Source organism: Vidua chalybeata, chromosome 19 (assembly GCF_026979565.1).
Source record: "Vidua chalybeata isolate OUT-0048 chromosome 19, bVidCha1 merged haplotype, whole genome shotgun sequence".
NCBI classification, from domain to species: Eukaryota; Metazoa; Chordata; class Aves; order Passeriformes; family Viduidae; genus Vidua; species Vidua chalybeata.
The window spans coordinates 7,139,715-7,154,012 of NC_071548.1; the positions used below are offsets into that span (position 1 = coordinate 7,139,715).

The 14,298-nt window shown below is 54.3% G+C and overlaps 1 protein-coding gene across 1 annotated transcript in view; it reads left to right on the forward strand.

Annotated features, from left to right (window-relative positions):
* Positions 1 to 14,298, forward strand: part of RPTOR (regulatory associated protein of MTOR complex 1) — a 101,453-nt gene that overhangs the window by 58,016 nt on the left and 29,139 nt on the right. Inside the window, exons 17-22 of the mRNA XM_053960242.1 lie at positions 573 to 712; positions 1,622 to 1,761; positions 3,025 to 3,165; positions 3,568 to 3,718; positions 9,423 to 9,549; positions 13,412 to 13,515. Of these exons, the coding sequence (XP_053816217.1) occupies positions 573 to 712; positions 1,622 to 1,761; positions 3,025 to 3,165; positions 3,568 to 3,718; positions 9,423 to 9,549; positions 13,412 to 13,515 (803 nt within the window). The remainder of the gene's footprint in view (positions 1 to 572; positions 713 to 1,621; positions 1,762 to 3,024; positions 3,166 to 3,567; positions 3,719 to 9,422; positions 9,550 to 13,411; positions 13,516 to 14,298) is intronic.

The window sequence follows — 14,298 nt, forward strand, 5'->3', positions numbered from 1 at the left end:
GGGAGAAGAGAGCTGAGATAAACAGCTCTGATAACGTGCAGAGATTAGAGATGAGATCCCCCTCCACATCCAGTCTCTGTCCTGCATCCTCCTCTTGTTGTCCCTGGCTCCATCCTCGCCACTTTTTGAGGAGTGTTTCTGCAGAGGTGGGGGCTTTCCAGAGTTTTCCCTGATTTCTCTCCTTTTTTCCATCATCTACCTTCCCATAAGCCTGAAGACTGTAGTCAGCAGTCCTGTAGAAATCCACATCCCAACAGGAGCTGTGTGTACCCTATTCCTGTTAATTAATATTCAAGGCAACACCAACTGGAAGAGTCACCCATGGGAGGTCCAGAGTATTCTGGGAAATTAAACATATCCTGCATCTGTGAATCCTTAAAACTCAAACTCAGTTTGCTGAGGCTGCTGGGGTTGTTGCTCCCCACGGGCTCACCTGACCCAGCAGCTCAGGTCTGGCAGTTCCCTCTGTTTGTGAGGATAAATGTTTGTGGGGATGAATGAACTGCTGTTTGTGGGGCTGGATGAACCCCCGTGGCTGCAGAGGGGACAGCCAGGGCTCTTTGTGTCCCCAGGTTCGCTGTGCTGCAGTCTTTGCTCTGGGCACCTTCGTGGGCAACTCGGCGGAGCGCACGGACCACTCGACCACCATCGACCACAACGTGGCCATGATGCTGGCCCAGCTCATCAACGATGGCAGCCCATGGTCCGCAAGGTGAGGGGCTGGGCTGTGCCCTGAGCCACAGCCTGTGCAGGGAACCAGAGAGCTCTGGTCAGTGGAAAGGCCTCCCTGCCTTTAGAGCCCGCAGGCTGCTCCAGAGTCGCCCTCCAGCTTTGGGAGAGTTACAGTTTCTGAGGCACCGTCGTACATCAATAGTACATTAAATGGTTTTTGACATTCTGGATTGTTTTTGAGGGCTGTTCTGAAGTGTCCTAATGTTTGTGTTTACTTTGCTGGAACATCAACACCCTGGCAGTTGTCACCGGCATTGCGAAGATTCATTTCTGTTGTCTCGTTCCAGCATTTAATCAGTTTAATTCAGGAGAGAGCTGCGTGTCACACGGAATGCTCTGTAAGATTCATAAATCTCTCCTTGGGAGATCAGTCCCTGAGCAGAGACAGCAGCCAAAGGCAGCTCTGTCCTCCTGTCTGCAGCTCCCAGGGGCCAGGCAGAGGTGTCTCCTGGAGGGGCTGGCCAGTGCCAGGAGGGTCCAGCTGTGCCAGCCCCCAGCCCTGGCACAGCCCCTGGCTCCGAGGGAGCCACACACATCCTGTGGGCTGGGCCAGGTCAGGGCTGCCTGTGGCACTGCATCAGTCTGACAGGCTGTCAGAATCAGCCACAGAACCCCAGGATGGTTTGGGTTGGAAGGGACCTTAAAGCTCATCCCATTCCACCCCCTGATGTCTTAGGCAGCGACACCTCTCACTAGAGCAGGCTGCTCCAAAGGGAGGAAGCCTGTCCAGGTAGGAAAGGCTTGTGAGGAATTCAGTGTGAGACAGAGACCTCTGGCTTTCTGCAGTTCACCCCTTGAATTGAGGGAGAATTACCACCTGGATGGGCACCCAGTAGTACTGGTCAGTGTTTGCCTTCAGTCCCCCTGTTTCTCACTGTGTACCCATGAGATGTTCCTTGTGCTCTTTCCCGGAGCTGGTGGTGGCCCTGAGTCACCTGGTGGTTCAGTACGAGAGCAATTTCTGCACCGTGGCCTTGCAGTTCATAGAAGAGGAGAAGAACTACCCTCTCCCTTCTCCAGCTGCTCCAGGTGGGGCTTGGCTTTGGCTGGCCAGGGGATGTAGGGCCTGAAAGTACTTGGGAATTATTTAAGGAGTTTTCCCCAACACAGTGAGCTTCTTGCTGGTGGGGGTTTATTAAAAAGCCCTGTTGTGACATGGTGGATGACAAGGAGGGGACATCTGGTGTCTGTTCAGCCCTGTGAGATGAACACTGGAGAAATCCATCCTCCACTGAGTCTCCACCTAAGCCTTGGCTGCAGCTCACCAGGAACCTCCTGCCCATTCAGAGATTCCCTTCAGCTCGGGGCTGAAGGATACTGGTCCAGGCAGCCCACAGACTCATTTTCCTTCTCCCCTCTGGAATCACACGTGAACCTTCAGTGTCAGTTGACCTGGTGAGAGCTCCAGCACACCATGAACCAGCCCTGCTGCTGTGAGGCCAGACAAGAAGGGCTCTGTGCTCTGAGCCTGTGGCCCCATCCCTTTTGTTGTGTCTGTGGCTTTATGTGAGGAATGAAATGTCTGGTGAAGTTGTCTCTGACCTCACCTTTTCTTTAGATGTAAACTGCAGTGGAGATCTTGAAGGATAACAGGAGATCTTGGAGACAAGACCATGTGCTGTCTCTGCACACAGTGGTTTGGTCTCCTTGTCCTCTGAATAACTGAATCATATTGGAAATGAGCTCCTCCCCATTTGCTGCAGGAAATAAACACTGCATGCAGTTCTACAGGGCTTTTCCTGATCCAAAGAATCCTGAAGCGGGACGCTCTGGAAGCATTGGCCCCTCACCACAGTGCAGCCACTCTGCAGGGAAACAGAGCAGCTCTTCTGAGCCCGTGGGGACTGTGTGTGCTCAGGGTGAAATATGACTCGAAATCAGGCCTGACATTTGGTCAGGAAACCAGAATTTTCATAGCTCCTGCTGATGAGCAAATCCAGGAGGTGTTTGACGAGCAGCAGCAGCAGAGAGGAGCTGGCCAGCGCTGCCTCGGGCTGTCCTGGCACTGGGGCTGGACACCACCTGCACAGAGGAGTCCCCAGGGCCCCTGGGAGGCACTGGCAAGGCCGGGCTCACCTGGCCTTGCTGGATGTCCCAAATTCCCCTCCTGGACAGCAGAGACACGGGATGCGTGCCGCGCGCAGCTGCCGTCGCGCGTCCCCCGTTAGCCTGGCCGAGAGCGCCGCGCTCCGTTGGCGTGGCTGCCATTTTACCAGCTCCTTTGCTGGGCCACAACGTGGCTGCTGTGGCTGGGTGGGGGCCCAGCCGTGACTGCTGCCTCTTGCCTCGCAGAGGGCGGGAGCCTGACCCCGGTGCGGGACGGGCCCTGCACGCCGCGCCTGCGCTCCGTCAGCTCCTACGGCAACATCCGCGCCGTCACCACCGCCAGGAGCCTCAACAAGTCCCTGCAGAACCTCAGCCTCAACGAGGAGTGTAAGACGCTTTTCGTGCCCCTTGTGCCAGCCAGGAGACACCACAGCACAGGCTGGAAGTGGGGATCCAGCCCAAATTGTCCAGCTCCAAGGAGGAGCTTGGATGAGGAGCCCCCTCATAATTAGTTGCAATTTTCTGGTCATTAGCATTGATTTTTCTGAGTGTTTGGGGACTAAAAATGTGCCTTCCAGCTTCCAAGCATAAGTGGATTTTTAACTCAATCTTCTGCTTGTTCTGTGTTTAACCGTTCAGTATTAAAAAGGGAATTGTGGCTTTGCCCCCTGGGTAAGGGGGTTTCCTTCCCTGAGTGTGGCAGGGTTTAGAAAAGGGCTGTTTTGTCTGGGTGAAAATCGTTCTCTCGCCAGCCCCCTCGTTCCAGCATCTGCTGTTGTGTCCTGGCAGCTGGGAGCTCCGTGGCCTTCTCCCCTGGGAACCTGAGCACGAGCAGCAGTGCCAGCAGCACGCTGGGCAGCCCCGAGAACGAGGAGTACATCCTGTCCTTCGAGACCATCGACAAGATGAGAAGGGTCAGCTCCTACTCCTCCCTCAACTCCTCATAGGTGAGCACAGCCCTCCTGCCCTGCCCTGCCCTGCCCTGCCCTGGGGGCCCCTCTTGCCCGTGGGGAGGTTGGGGTCCTTCCCCACATTGCTCTCCCTGCTGTGTGTGGCTGGGTCAGTCCAGCAGAGGGACGGCAGTGGGAGCTGTTGGCTCCAGGTCTAAAGCTGCACTGAAATCCTGTTAGGAATTCAGGCACAAAAATGTGGGGGCCACAACCTTGGCTTCAAGCTACCTGTAGCTTTTCAAACGGTCTGAGCCGTTTTGGCACGGCATCACAGGCACCATGCAGGAGGACCTGGCTTTTGGAATGGCCTCCTTCCAGGGAAAGCAGCATGCAGGGGAATGCTGGGGGAAGTCTCTGTGTTTCCTCTGTAATCAGTAAACGAACCCATATTTTCACAAATCAGTGCAAAGAGGGAGAAATCACCTGAGTGATAGAACTGCCTTCACCAAAGAAACATTTTCTCTGCTCTGTTTTCTAGGAGAATTAATGGTGATTTGGCTCTCCAGAGTTGAAAGATTCAGGGATTGTAATTACTGAGCCCCTGTGGCAGTTTAAAATCATGAGTTCATTAGGAACTTGATCAGTTAATTTGCTTTTGATTATCAGTAATGACATTGGATCTTCTGAAGCATGGCAGGGATGTTAGGAAATTTCTCTCCATCTTGAGCTAGGACTTGAGTTTTCCCATTTCCACTGGTGTCTGCTTGATGGCTGTGTGTGTCTCACAAGAACTGTGCAGCACAGCTGGAGAAGGCTCTGGAGAGGAGCTGGAGGTGGTGAGAGGAACTTTGGAAAGAGAGAGCAGCTCTCCAAGGCCTCCCTCACTCCTGATCCATCAAAGAGCTCAGACCCAGCTGGAAACGCAGAGCTTAGGGAAGTGTTTAAAATTCATGACTCGCACAGAATCCCATTACCTCCCCATTTGCCTGCTGCAAGCCAGGCTTTTCTCATTCCTTCTGAAGCATCACCATCCTCCAGCCCTGTCTCCTGCTCCCCGAGGAGAGATGCCACCAGCCCCCAGCCACCCCCGGAGCTCTGCAGCCCAGGCTAACCCTGTTCCTTCATGTCCTGACGTGCCTTCAGCTGCTGTGCAGGGGAGCTGGGGGAGCCCAGTGGGGCAGAGAGCTGTGGCTGAAGGAATGCTGTGCTCTGCTCTGTGTCTTCTCAAGGAGGAAGTGGGGCTCTGGCTCTGCCAAGCATCTGAGATGGCCAGAGCCATGGAGAAGGTGTTTGGGGCATGTGGGGAGACTCCAAGTGAAGCAGAAATCTGGTCTGTAAGAGGGAAAGGAGAAATTTTCAGCCGCAGTTTGTGTTCTGTGCTCTGCATTCCTGTCCTAAGCTGATTCACTGCTCACAAAATTCCAGAATGCTTTGGGTTGGGAGGGACCCTAAAGCCCATCCAGTGCCACCCCTGCCATGGGCAGGGACACCTTCCACTGTCCCCAGGGTGCTCCAGTGTGGGTACTTGGGCACTTCCAGGGATCCAGGGGCAGCCACAACCTGCTGATGCTCAGGTCTTTGTTCCTCTCTGGCAGTTTTAGGAACTTGGCACGTGAGGGTTGTTCTGGATCAGTCTCTACACTGGCACTGAGGCATCATACAATGTACTTCTTCCCAAAAGCTTGAGGAGAACCTCTCCATTCCTCCTCGTCCCGTTTTACAAACAGTTCCTTAGCTAGCTGTGGGCCAAATGTCCCCATTATGGCTCCCCAAATGCCACAGCACACGCTCTCAGCCGAGCTCTGTGTTCTCTGGCAGCTGCTCCTTGGCCAGACAGGCCAGTACCAGGAGAGACATTTATTTCTGGCCCACTTTTCCAGCTGGCAAGAGGCAGTTTGTGGTTAGTCAACAAAGACATCATTTTGGAAGGGAAGCTGAGCCTTGCTGCTTTTCCATACAGCCACTCATTAATCTTGGTGTCCTGGAAATGTTCAGTTTTAAGACAGGAAAAAGGGATGGAATTAAGATGGGGGTTTGCATACCTCGAGGCTGATTATTCATATCCAAACTGCACGATGAAAGCCTTTGTCCTACAGAGAGCTTCGCTGGAAAGATTATCTTAAGGAGTGATCAAAGAAGGAGGAAAATAAATCTTGGAGGGAAGAAATGCTGGGGAATTGTTGTCTCCTCCAGCAGGAGAGGCTGGGGGTGGAGAACTGTTTGCCATTTCCCAGGATGTGCCTCAGAGTCCCAGTGAGGGCAGAGGTTGGTGCAGGGAGGATGAGGAGAGCAGAGGTGGAGGTGGACAGTGAGGTGCAGGAAGCACTGGGGCAGGGGGGCCTCCTACTCTGCATTAATGCTCCGAGATAAGGAGAAGGAGCTGGTCAGCCAGCACTGTGTGTAACTGGGAACGGGCACAGCAGCAAAATCCAGGGATTTGGGTGGGGATTGGGGATGGGAACTTGCTGCAGGGGCTGCTCGGAGGGGGCTGTGTCCCTGGTGGTGGTGCCAGCTGTGGCCCAGGGGTGCCTGCCCTGAGGAATTCCTTCTGCTCCTGGCTCGTGTGGAAGCACGGGAGCTCCAGCTCTGCAGAGGGGTCGGGGTGCCCTGCAGGGCTCAGGGGCCGGGCTGGGCTCTGCCTGCAGGGACCAGAGCTCAGGGAGCTGCGGGGACTTGGGGTGTCCCCTTCACCCGGGGTCCCTCCTGGCAGGAGGAGGGGTTTGTGGCATGCACAGCTGAGCAGCTGTGGTTGGCACTGAGGGGCAGCAGCTCCCCGAGTCCTCGGGGCTGTTGAGCCTGGAATATTTCAGCTGCATTCCCCATCCCTGTGTGCCTGTGTGGGGGTTGCCTGTCCCTCCGAGGTCTCAGTCCCTCCCCAGGAGCTGGCCAGGGGAGCAGGGAGCTGCCCTTGGTCTGGTGCCCGTGGGAAGTGGAACTGCCCCAGCTGTGGGGCTTCAAATCACTGCAGTGATTTTTACAGGGGATTGGAAAGAAACCCTGTCCCAGCCTGGCAAATCAAAGGGAATAAATAAAGCCATCAGCAGTTGGGTTTGCATCCACTGTGGCTCTCCCTGGAGCTGCTGGAGCCCGGCCCGTCCTCGGGGCTCGCAGGTGAGCTGACCCCCATGTGAGCAGGGAAAATCAAACTCAGGGAAAGACAGGCAATTTATTTTTGACATTCTTAGCAGGGAGGGATTGTTTTGTAAGCATGAGTGCACCCTGCAAGGTGCACGGAACTGGCTGGGAGTCTGTGACTAATTACAGAGCTGTCTGCTCCCATTAGTGCCCAGGCCCTGCTGGGCTCCTGGTTTGCATCTCGGGGACAGTTTGGGCATTGCAGCCCTAAAGGTGAAATGGAGCTGCTGCTCCTCCTGCCACCTCTGCTGCTCCCCTTGTCCCAGGGACTGGAGCTCAGGATCTGACAGGGAGCTGTGTCAGATGTGTCCCTCCTGCACGGACCGTGGGCCGGTGGCAGCAGGAAAGAGCAGCCCTGGAAGCACCAGCCCTGAGCCCCAGGTGCCTCTGGAGAAATTCCCTGTGTTCTCCTCAAAGGCTGCCAGGTGAAGGGGAATTGCACTGGCACAGTTCTGCTTAGACTTTGGTTTTTCCCTGACACTTGGATGTATAAAAAATGTCGTTGGGTTTCTTCCTCTGTGATCGAGGCGGTTTTCAGGCCCCTGGGAAATAGCTGGGTGCCCCCCTCACTCTTCCTCCTCTCCCCCTCCTTTTACTCTCTTTCAAGGCCTTTAAAGAATTGAAGGCATGCAGATTTCCCACTGGCCCTTATGTAACAGGCTGGAGTGTGGGAGGCAGAGCTCTGGGCACAGCTCTGGGCACACCTCAGACATTACCTGGCTGCTGCTTCACGAGCTGAGCCTTTTTTTCCTCCCACACCTTGTAGCACTTTGCCTCTCTCCCTTTTTTCTTCATCCTTCCCCCTCCAGTTTTTCTTTCCTTGGTAATAGAAGCTTCCAGGATTTAACATTGTTATATATTTACAGCCTTTGCAATTTTGCAGTATTATATAAATATAATAAAATATTACATAAATATACGTTTACAGCCCTTACAATTTACAGCCTTATAACAATTTACATTGTTAGAGGTTTTACAGCCTTGCCAGTGCCTAAAGGGGCTCCAGGAGAACTGGGGAGGGGATTTACACAAGGACCTGGAGTGCCAGGACAAGGGGGAATGACTTCCCACTGCCAGAGGGAAGGGTTACATGGGATATGGGGAGGAATTTTTCCCTGTGAGGGTGTAAGGTCCTGGCACAGGTGCCCAGAGCAGCTGTGGCTGCCCCTGGATCCCTGGAAGTGTCCAAGGCCAGGCTGGAATAACCTGGGACAGTGGAAGGTGTCCCTGCCCATGGCAGGGTGTGGAACAGGATGGAATTTAGGGTCCCCCCCCCAAGCCCAAGCACTGTGGGATTCTCTGGTTTGTCCCTGGCCTGGCTCAGGAAGGTTGGGATCAGCTGCAGGGTCTGCGTGGGCCACCCCAGCACACGAACAGCACGGTCCAGGTGTTCCCTTGTGAGACTCCCAGGTGCAAATTTAAGCAGACATCACTGGGAACATCCTCTGGATGCCAGGTGAGAGAGAGAGACCCTTTGCAGGTGGCGTGAGAGGGAGGAGCTGGGGTGTGGGGGCTGCCTTGGCCCTTTGCAGTGATTTCTCACACTCTGGGCACTTGGGGCAGGGAAGGTTCCCCTTTGCAGCCCAGCACCCCAGGGGCAGCCTGCAGGCTCCTGGAGCCTGTTGCTGCCCTCAGCCAGAGCTCAGAACTGCTCTGTCCCAGCCTGCTCTGCTGGTTTAGAGATCAGGTGCAGCTCTGCCAGGTGAGGAGCTGCTTGGTGACCAAGGGGCCCTTTCCTCCCAACTTTATATTTAGATGCCTCCAGAAACACGGGAGGAAAAGCAGTAACAGCTTGATCTGTCATTTAGCACTGATTGTGACTCATCTGAAATCTCTATTTTAGCTCTTTTTTGTTGTTAGTGCAACCACTTTAACTTTGTCCAAATGGCTCCACTCCCAACCGGGGCGTTGCACGATCAGACACCGGCAGGGCTCGGAGGCAGAATAACAAATTCTCGCCCAAAAGCAGCAAAATAAAATGTTCACAGAATTTTGTCAGTTGTTGCAAATGCTTATTAATTTGATTAGTACTTTGAGTCTGTCAGTCCCTTCTGCCGAAATACCGAACAGCTGATGTGCTCGTTAAATAACAAATTGGAGGAATTGATACAAATGTCAATAGGAAAGACTGAGTTGGACTCGCTGCTTCCTGAGGGCTCAACTCCTAAAGCTTTGCTTTAAACATTTAGTAAACTTGTAGAGTGTACAAGCCCCTGGGCAGTTCAATAAAAATAACCACAACAGTGCAGGGCAGTAACTGTGGGTTTATACCATTAAGTATTTCAGCTCAGGAAACCCAGACATTATCCACCTGGCCTTTCCAGGTGATTTGCTTCAGGAGCCTGGAAAAGCAGGAGTTTGACTGGAGATGATTTAGGGAGTCTTCAATTTATTTTGCTTCCTCCCACTTTGATTTCACAAGCCCTTGCAGAGTTCACAGACAGGCAAAAGGGAGACAAAATGCCCATGTGGGATGTTTTTGAGCTCCTCTCTTGATGTTCTCTGAGATGTCATCAGGTTGTTTGGAGTTCTAATGAATTTTCTCACATCAGATCAAAGAATCGGGAGTTGATGGATTGTCATGTGCTGCAGGGCTTTGGGGTTTGTTGTGGTTTTTATTTTTCTAGGTGTGAGTTTCAACAGTGTTTATACCCAAATTTGGAGAGTGCTCCTTCACCTGGCTGCTGACCCCTATCCCGACGTGTCCGACCTGGCCATGAAGGTTCTCAACAGCATTGCCTACAAGGTATGTGCCTGTCCCTGCTCACCTGTGCCTGCCAGGTGTGTGGATGTGGATTTTTTCATGCTTAGGCAAGGCTTAGGCAGACTGACCTGGATGGGTCCGTTGGAGGGCTCTGCCTTTTGCAGAAGGAGCTTTTAATGCTTCACGATGATAAACTCTGCTCTGAACTCTGATCAGGTAAAATGAATAAATGGGGGAGGGCCTGGGGTTGTTTTAGGGTATAAATGAGGTGCAGACCGTGGACAGTAGGTCCAGTTTAGAGGTCTACTTGTCTAGATCAGTCCCTGGGATAAACCTTAAGTATCCTTCATTAAATTATCCGTTTGCAAACTGATTTAGATAATGCAAGTGGGACTGGCCTGCAGACTGAAGCCACAACGGCTCTCCAACCCAGGTGAACTAGTACATGTGAGTCAGCATGCAGACCCCTGCCACTCCTCACCCCAGCCCAGGCTGGGTGCCTAAACCTCCATCCTCATCCCATCTCATCCTGGGGGTGACAAGACGTCCCTGGAGGTGCCACCCTGGGGCAGCAGCATCCCCCTGCCCGGGCCAGGCCACCCCAGGACATCTTCTCACCCCGTGCGTCCCCCAGCTGGGCACAGAAAGCTCTGTGTGAACCTTTCTGGCCTCTCAAGCATCCAGACCATGAGCCATTGCAATGGGAACTCTCTTACTGGGCCTTTCCAGGGAATAATCCCAGATCCTCAGCCTGGGGCTGCGGAGCTGGAGCTGCAGTAAGAGATGCCAGCATTGTGCACTGCCATCTTAATGCCTCAGAGATCTCTGCTTTGAAATCACACTTTCTCTTGAGACCATAGTTACTGACTTGAACTCTGATTTGTTCCAAGTGCACGTGCCAGTGAGTGGTAAGGGCTGGGTTTGGGACAGAGAATTCTCTTGGCAGTGGGGGCAGCAAGTTCAGCCCTTCCCTGTCGAGACAGGGATACAACAAATGACAGGCTGGAGATGCCAAATGAGGGCAAGAAGGAAAGGAAAAGGTGGAAGATTTCCCTCTCTCTGCTCTAGATGCATGAAACTATTTCAGTTCTGTGTTTGGAAGGCTCTTTGCAAAACGAAATGTTGCTCCTACTGTTAAAAGGGATATAAGGAGGAAGCAGATCTGCTTTTCCTGACCCAAATGTGTGTTCAGGAGTTGCTCCCTGGCAGGTGGGTCAGTGTCGGTATTGGTATCGACACTGCTGTGCCAGCAGGAGCTCTGATCACTCTGTTGTCACATCCCTAGGGAATGCTGGGGCTGGTGGGGGGAATTCTGTGTTGACTCTAGCAAGTTTGGGCCTGGCTGTGCTGGTGCTGACCCGAGTGCCAAAGCTCAGGCGATGGGTCTCGTGCATCTCACACTGCACGGCTGGGCCAGCTGCTCTGCCCCTGCTTCCTAAGGCAACAGCTCTTCCAACAGGCTTGGAAAACAGGAAGCATTCCCATTGACAAGGATTTTGATCTGGGGATGCTTCAGTGAACAAAAGTGATTTGTTCTTCTTTGCCTTAGCCCCAGACCCGCAAGGAAAGCGTTCGCTCCTGGGGCCGTGCCCTGCTGCGCATGCCGGGGGCTTTGCTCTGGCCAGCACCACCTGCCTTGGGTGGCTTCTAACAAGGCTTTCTGATGAGAACAAAACCCCCAAAGCACAAACCCCCCAGCCTGTGAGCTGCCCAGCACAGTGGGCTGTGAGGCTCAGATCCTGCTCTGGCTGTTCCTGGTCCTGTTCCGGCCGTGCCGTGCGCGGTGCCGCAGGAGCACCAGAGCTCGAGGCTCCGTGGGAGCTCAGGCAGGAGCTGGTCAGTGTCTGATGCTAATCAGTGACAATTAAATCCTTGCTAACTGTGTCCTGAGACCTTTCCTTCGTGCTGCTGGAGCTTGTTGGATGTAGAAGGGGGCGCTGGACGTGGGCACTGCTCCTCCCTGGTGTGTGCAAGCACTGCCCACTCAGGGGCTGAATTTTACCAGTGAATGCAAACAAAAATTGTTTTTCTTGCTTAAACAAAAATACTGCCTCAGGTGATGTGAAACACTCGAATGTTCCAGGGGTTTAATATTTTGGTTTGATTACTGTAAGACTCAGGGAAGGAGAGGGTTCGTTTTGGAGCTGGGCCAGCTGAGGTTTTCTTCCATTGGCAGAGCTGAGCAGAACACAGCTCAGGTCTGGGGGACCTGGCTGGGGCTGGGGGCTTCAGTGGGAGCAGCTGGGCAAACTCTCCATGGGCTTCCACAGCTGGAGACTGCTGGGGGACTAAAGATTGCAGAACCATGGTATGGCTTGGGTGGGAAGGGACCTTAAAGCTCATCCCATTCCACCTGCCATGGGCAGGGACACTTCCATTGTCCCAGGCTGCTCCCAGCCCCGTCCAACCTGGCCTGGGGACACTTCCAGGGCTCCAGGGGCAGCCCCAGCTTCCCTGGGCACCCTGTGCCAGGGCCTCCCACCCTCACAGGGGAGAATTTCTTCTCAATGTCCCATCCAACCCAGCCCCTCTGGAGACATTCCAAAGCCCCACTTGCTCCAGGTGGCCCTGCCTTGGCAGGGGGGGTGACCTGGGTGATCTCCAGAGGTCCCTTCCAAGCCCAATGTTCTGTGATTCTGTGATTGCTGTTATCAAACGAGACCAGAGTGTCCTGCTCGGGGTTTTTTTCTGGAGCCAGGGCTGTGGATCTGTTTCTCCAGAAGGGCTCTGGGGCTGTGCTGGGTGTGAGCAGCCGGTGTGTGGGCTGCCCAGGCGTGCAGCCTTCCTGCAGGGAATCTGCTGCTGCTCCCTTCCCCGGGCTCATTAGGCACTGCTGGGCCTCACCCAGGCTGCCTGGGGATTGATCTTTATGATGCAGATGGCAATGGTGCAGTTCTCCTTCCCGGCCTGAGCCTTGGAAAACGCCCAGACCTGCTTTTTGTGAGCACCAGAACAAACAGCAAGGACCCAGTGTTGGCCTCTAGAGACTTCCTGAAATCTTAAGAGGAAAGTTTGCTTCAGCCAGGGTTGCTTTGTCCAGGTGTTTTTAATGGAAGGCTTGAGGCTGAATCACAGAATCATTTAGGCTGGAAAAGCCCTCTGAGCCCATCCATTCCCCCAGCACTGCCAGGGCCACCACTGACCCATGTCCCCAAGTGCCACATCCACGTGGCTGTTAAATCCCTCCAGGGGTGGGGACTCCACCACTGCCCTGGGTGGCCTGTTCCAGTGTCTGACAGCCCTTTCCATGAAGAATTTTTCCCCCAATATCCAACCTGGCCCTCCCCTGGCACAACTTGAGACCGTTTCCTCTTGTCCTGTTGTCCCCTGGGAGCAGAGCCCGGCTGTCCCCTCCTGTCAGGGGGTTTCTCTTGGGACTCGAGTGTCATTCAGGTGTTGCTGCATTGCAAGGTTTCTTAGAGAGAGTGAGGACATAGACATGAGGTTCAGACAGATAGTGTTCATGTGCTTCATCCTCTTGCCTGTTGCCATGGGCAATAGGGCAGATTTTCCCATGAGACAACCAAAGGGAAATTTGGTTGTTCCCCCTGAGCCTCCTTTCCTGCAGGCTCAGAAGGTGCTTTGTGATTTATGGTCGTGGTGGGAGCTGCAGGACTCGGTGACGAGGTGTGAGGGAAAGGCTGGTGGCTGTGGGGAGCCCAGCCTGGCCCCTGCCCTGTCTTTGGGCTGCTGGGGCAGCTCCTGGCCGCAGCCATCCCCCCGCAGGCAGCAAAGGCTCTCCTGGGTAACGCTCCTGCCTGAGCCAGCGTGGAAGCAGCTGGTGTTGGGAGCAGCCCGGGGGCTTGGTTTTGCCCCCCCCCCCCAGCCATAGAGAGCTCCCTCCCTGCCCTGGCTGGCCCTGCAGGGCCGTGCCAGCTGCTCAGGCTGCCCGTGTTCTCCCCAGGCCACGGTGAACGCTCGCCCCCAGCGCATCCTGGACACCTCCTCGCTGACCCAGTCGGCCCCTGCCAGCCCCACCAACAAGGGGATGCACATCCACCAAGTGGGGTAAGTGCAGCCCGGCCTTCCAGCACCTTCTGTGGGTGGGGTGGGTGCTCCCTGCCCGGCCCCATCCCGGGCAACTGCCCAGGGACAGGGAATGTGGCTCATCTGGTGAGGTGTCCGGGAAGGACAGCTCTGGGAAAAGGTGGGGAGTTCCTTCCTGTTTTCCTTTAGGGCAAAGAGTAACAAGCCCACTGGGTATCCAGCTGAAGTGAAAGGAAGAGCTGCTGCTTGGCTGCTTTTACCTTTCCTGAGCTGTGGTGCCCAAATTCCCACTGACGTCTGAGCTGAGAAAAGCTGGGGTTAACTGATGGACAAAACACCCTGCCTGAACAGCAGGGAAACAGAGAGTGCTGGGGGCAAAGCTGGGGGCTGAAAATGGGATTATTTCTCAAAACAACTCTCCGAGAGAAAACACCACACACTAGACCTGCTGCTCCCATGCCCAGTGTGCACCAGGAAGATTCCAGGCTGGAACAGTTTAAATTCAAATGGTTTGAAGCTTCAGTCGCCCCTTGGCAATGCAGTCCCTGGTCAGGGTGACTTAGGTCAGGCATCACAGATTCCCAGAACGTTGAGGTTCATCCCCTCAGCCTGGATTTGGCACAGAGTTCACTCCTGGTTTGGGGTGGGTTTGGCCTTTGGAGGGGCTGTGGGAACGGTGATGTTTCTGCAGAGGAGGCACCACAGCAGACCACAAATCTTGTGAGAAAGAAACAAAGTGAAAAGAACATCATGCCCAGCAAATCTCGTGTGCAGCGATGCCTGAAGCCTGTCCCCTGTCCTGTC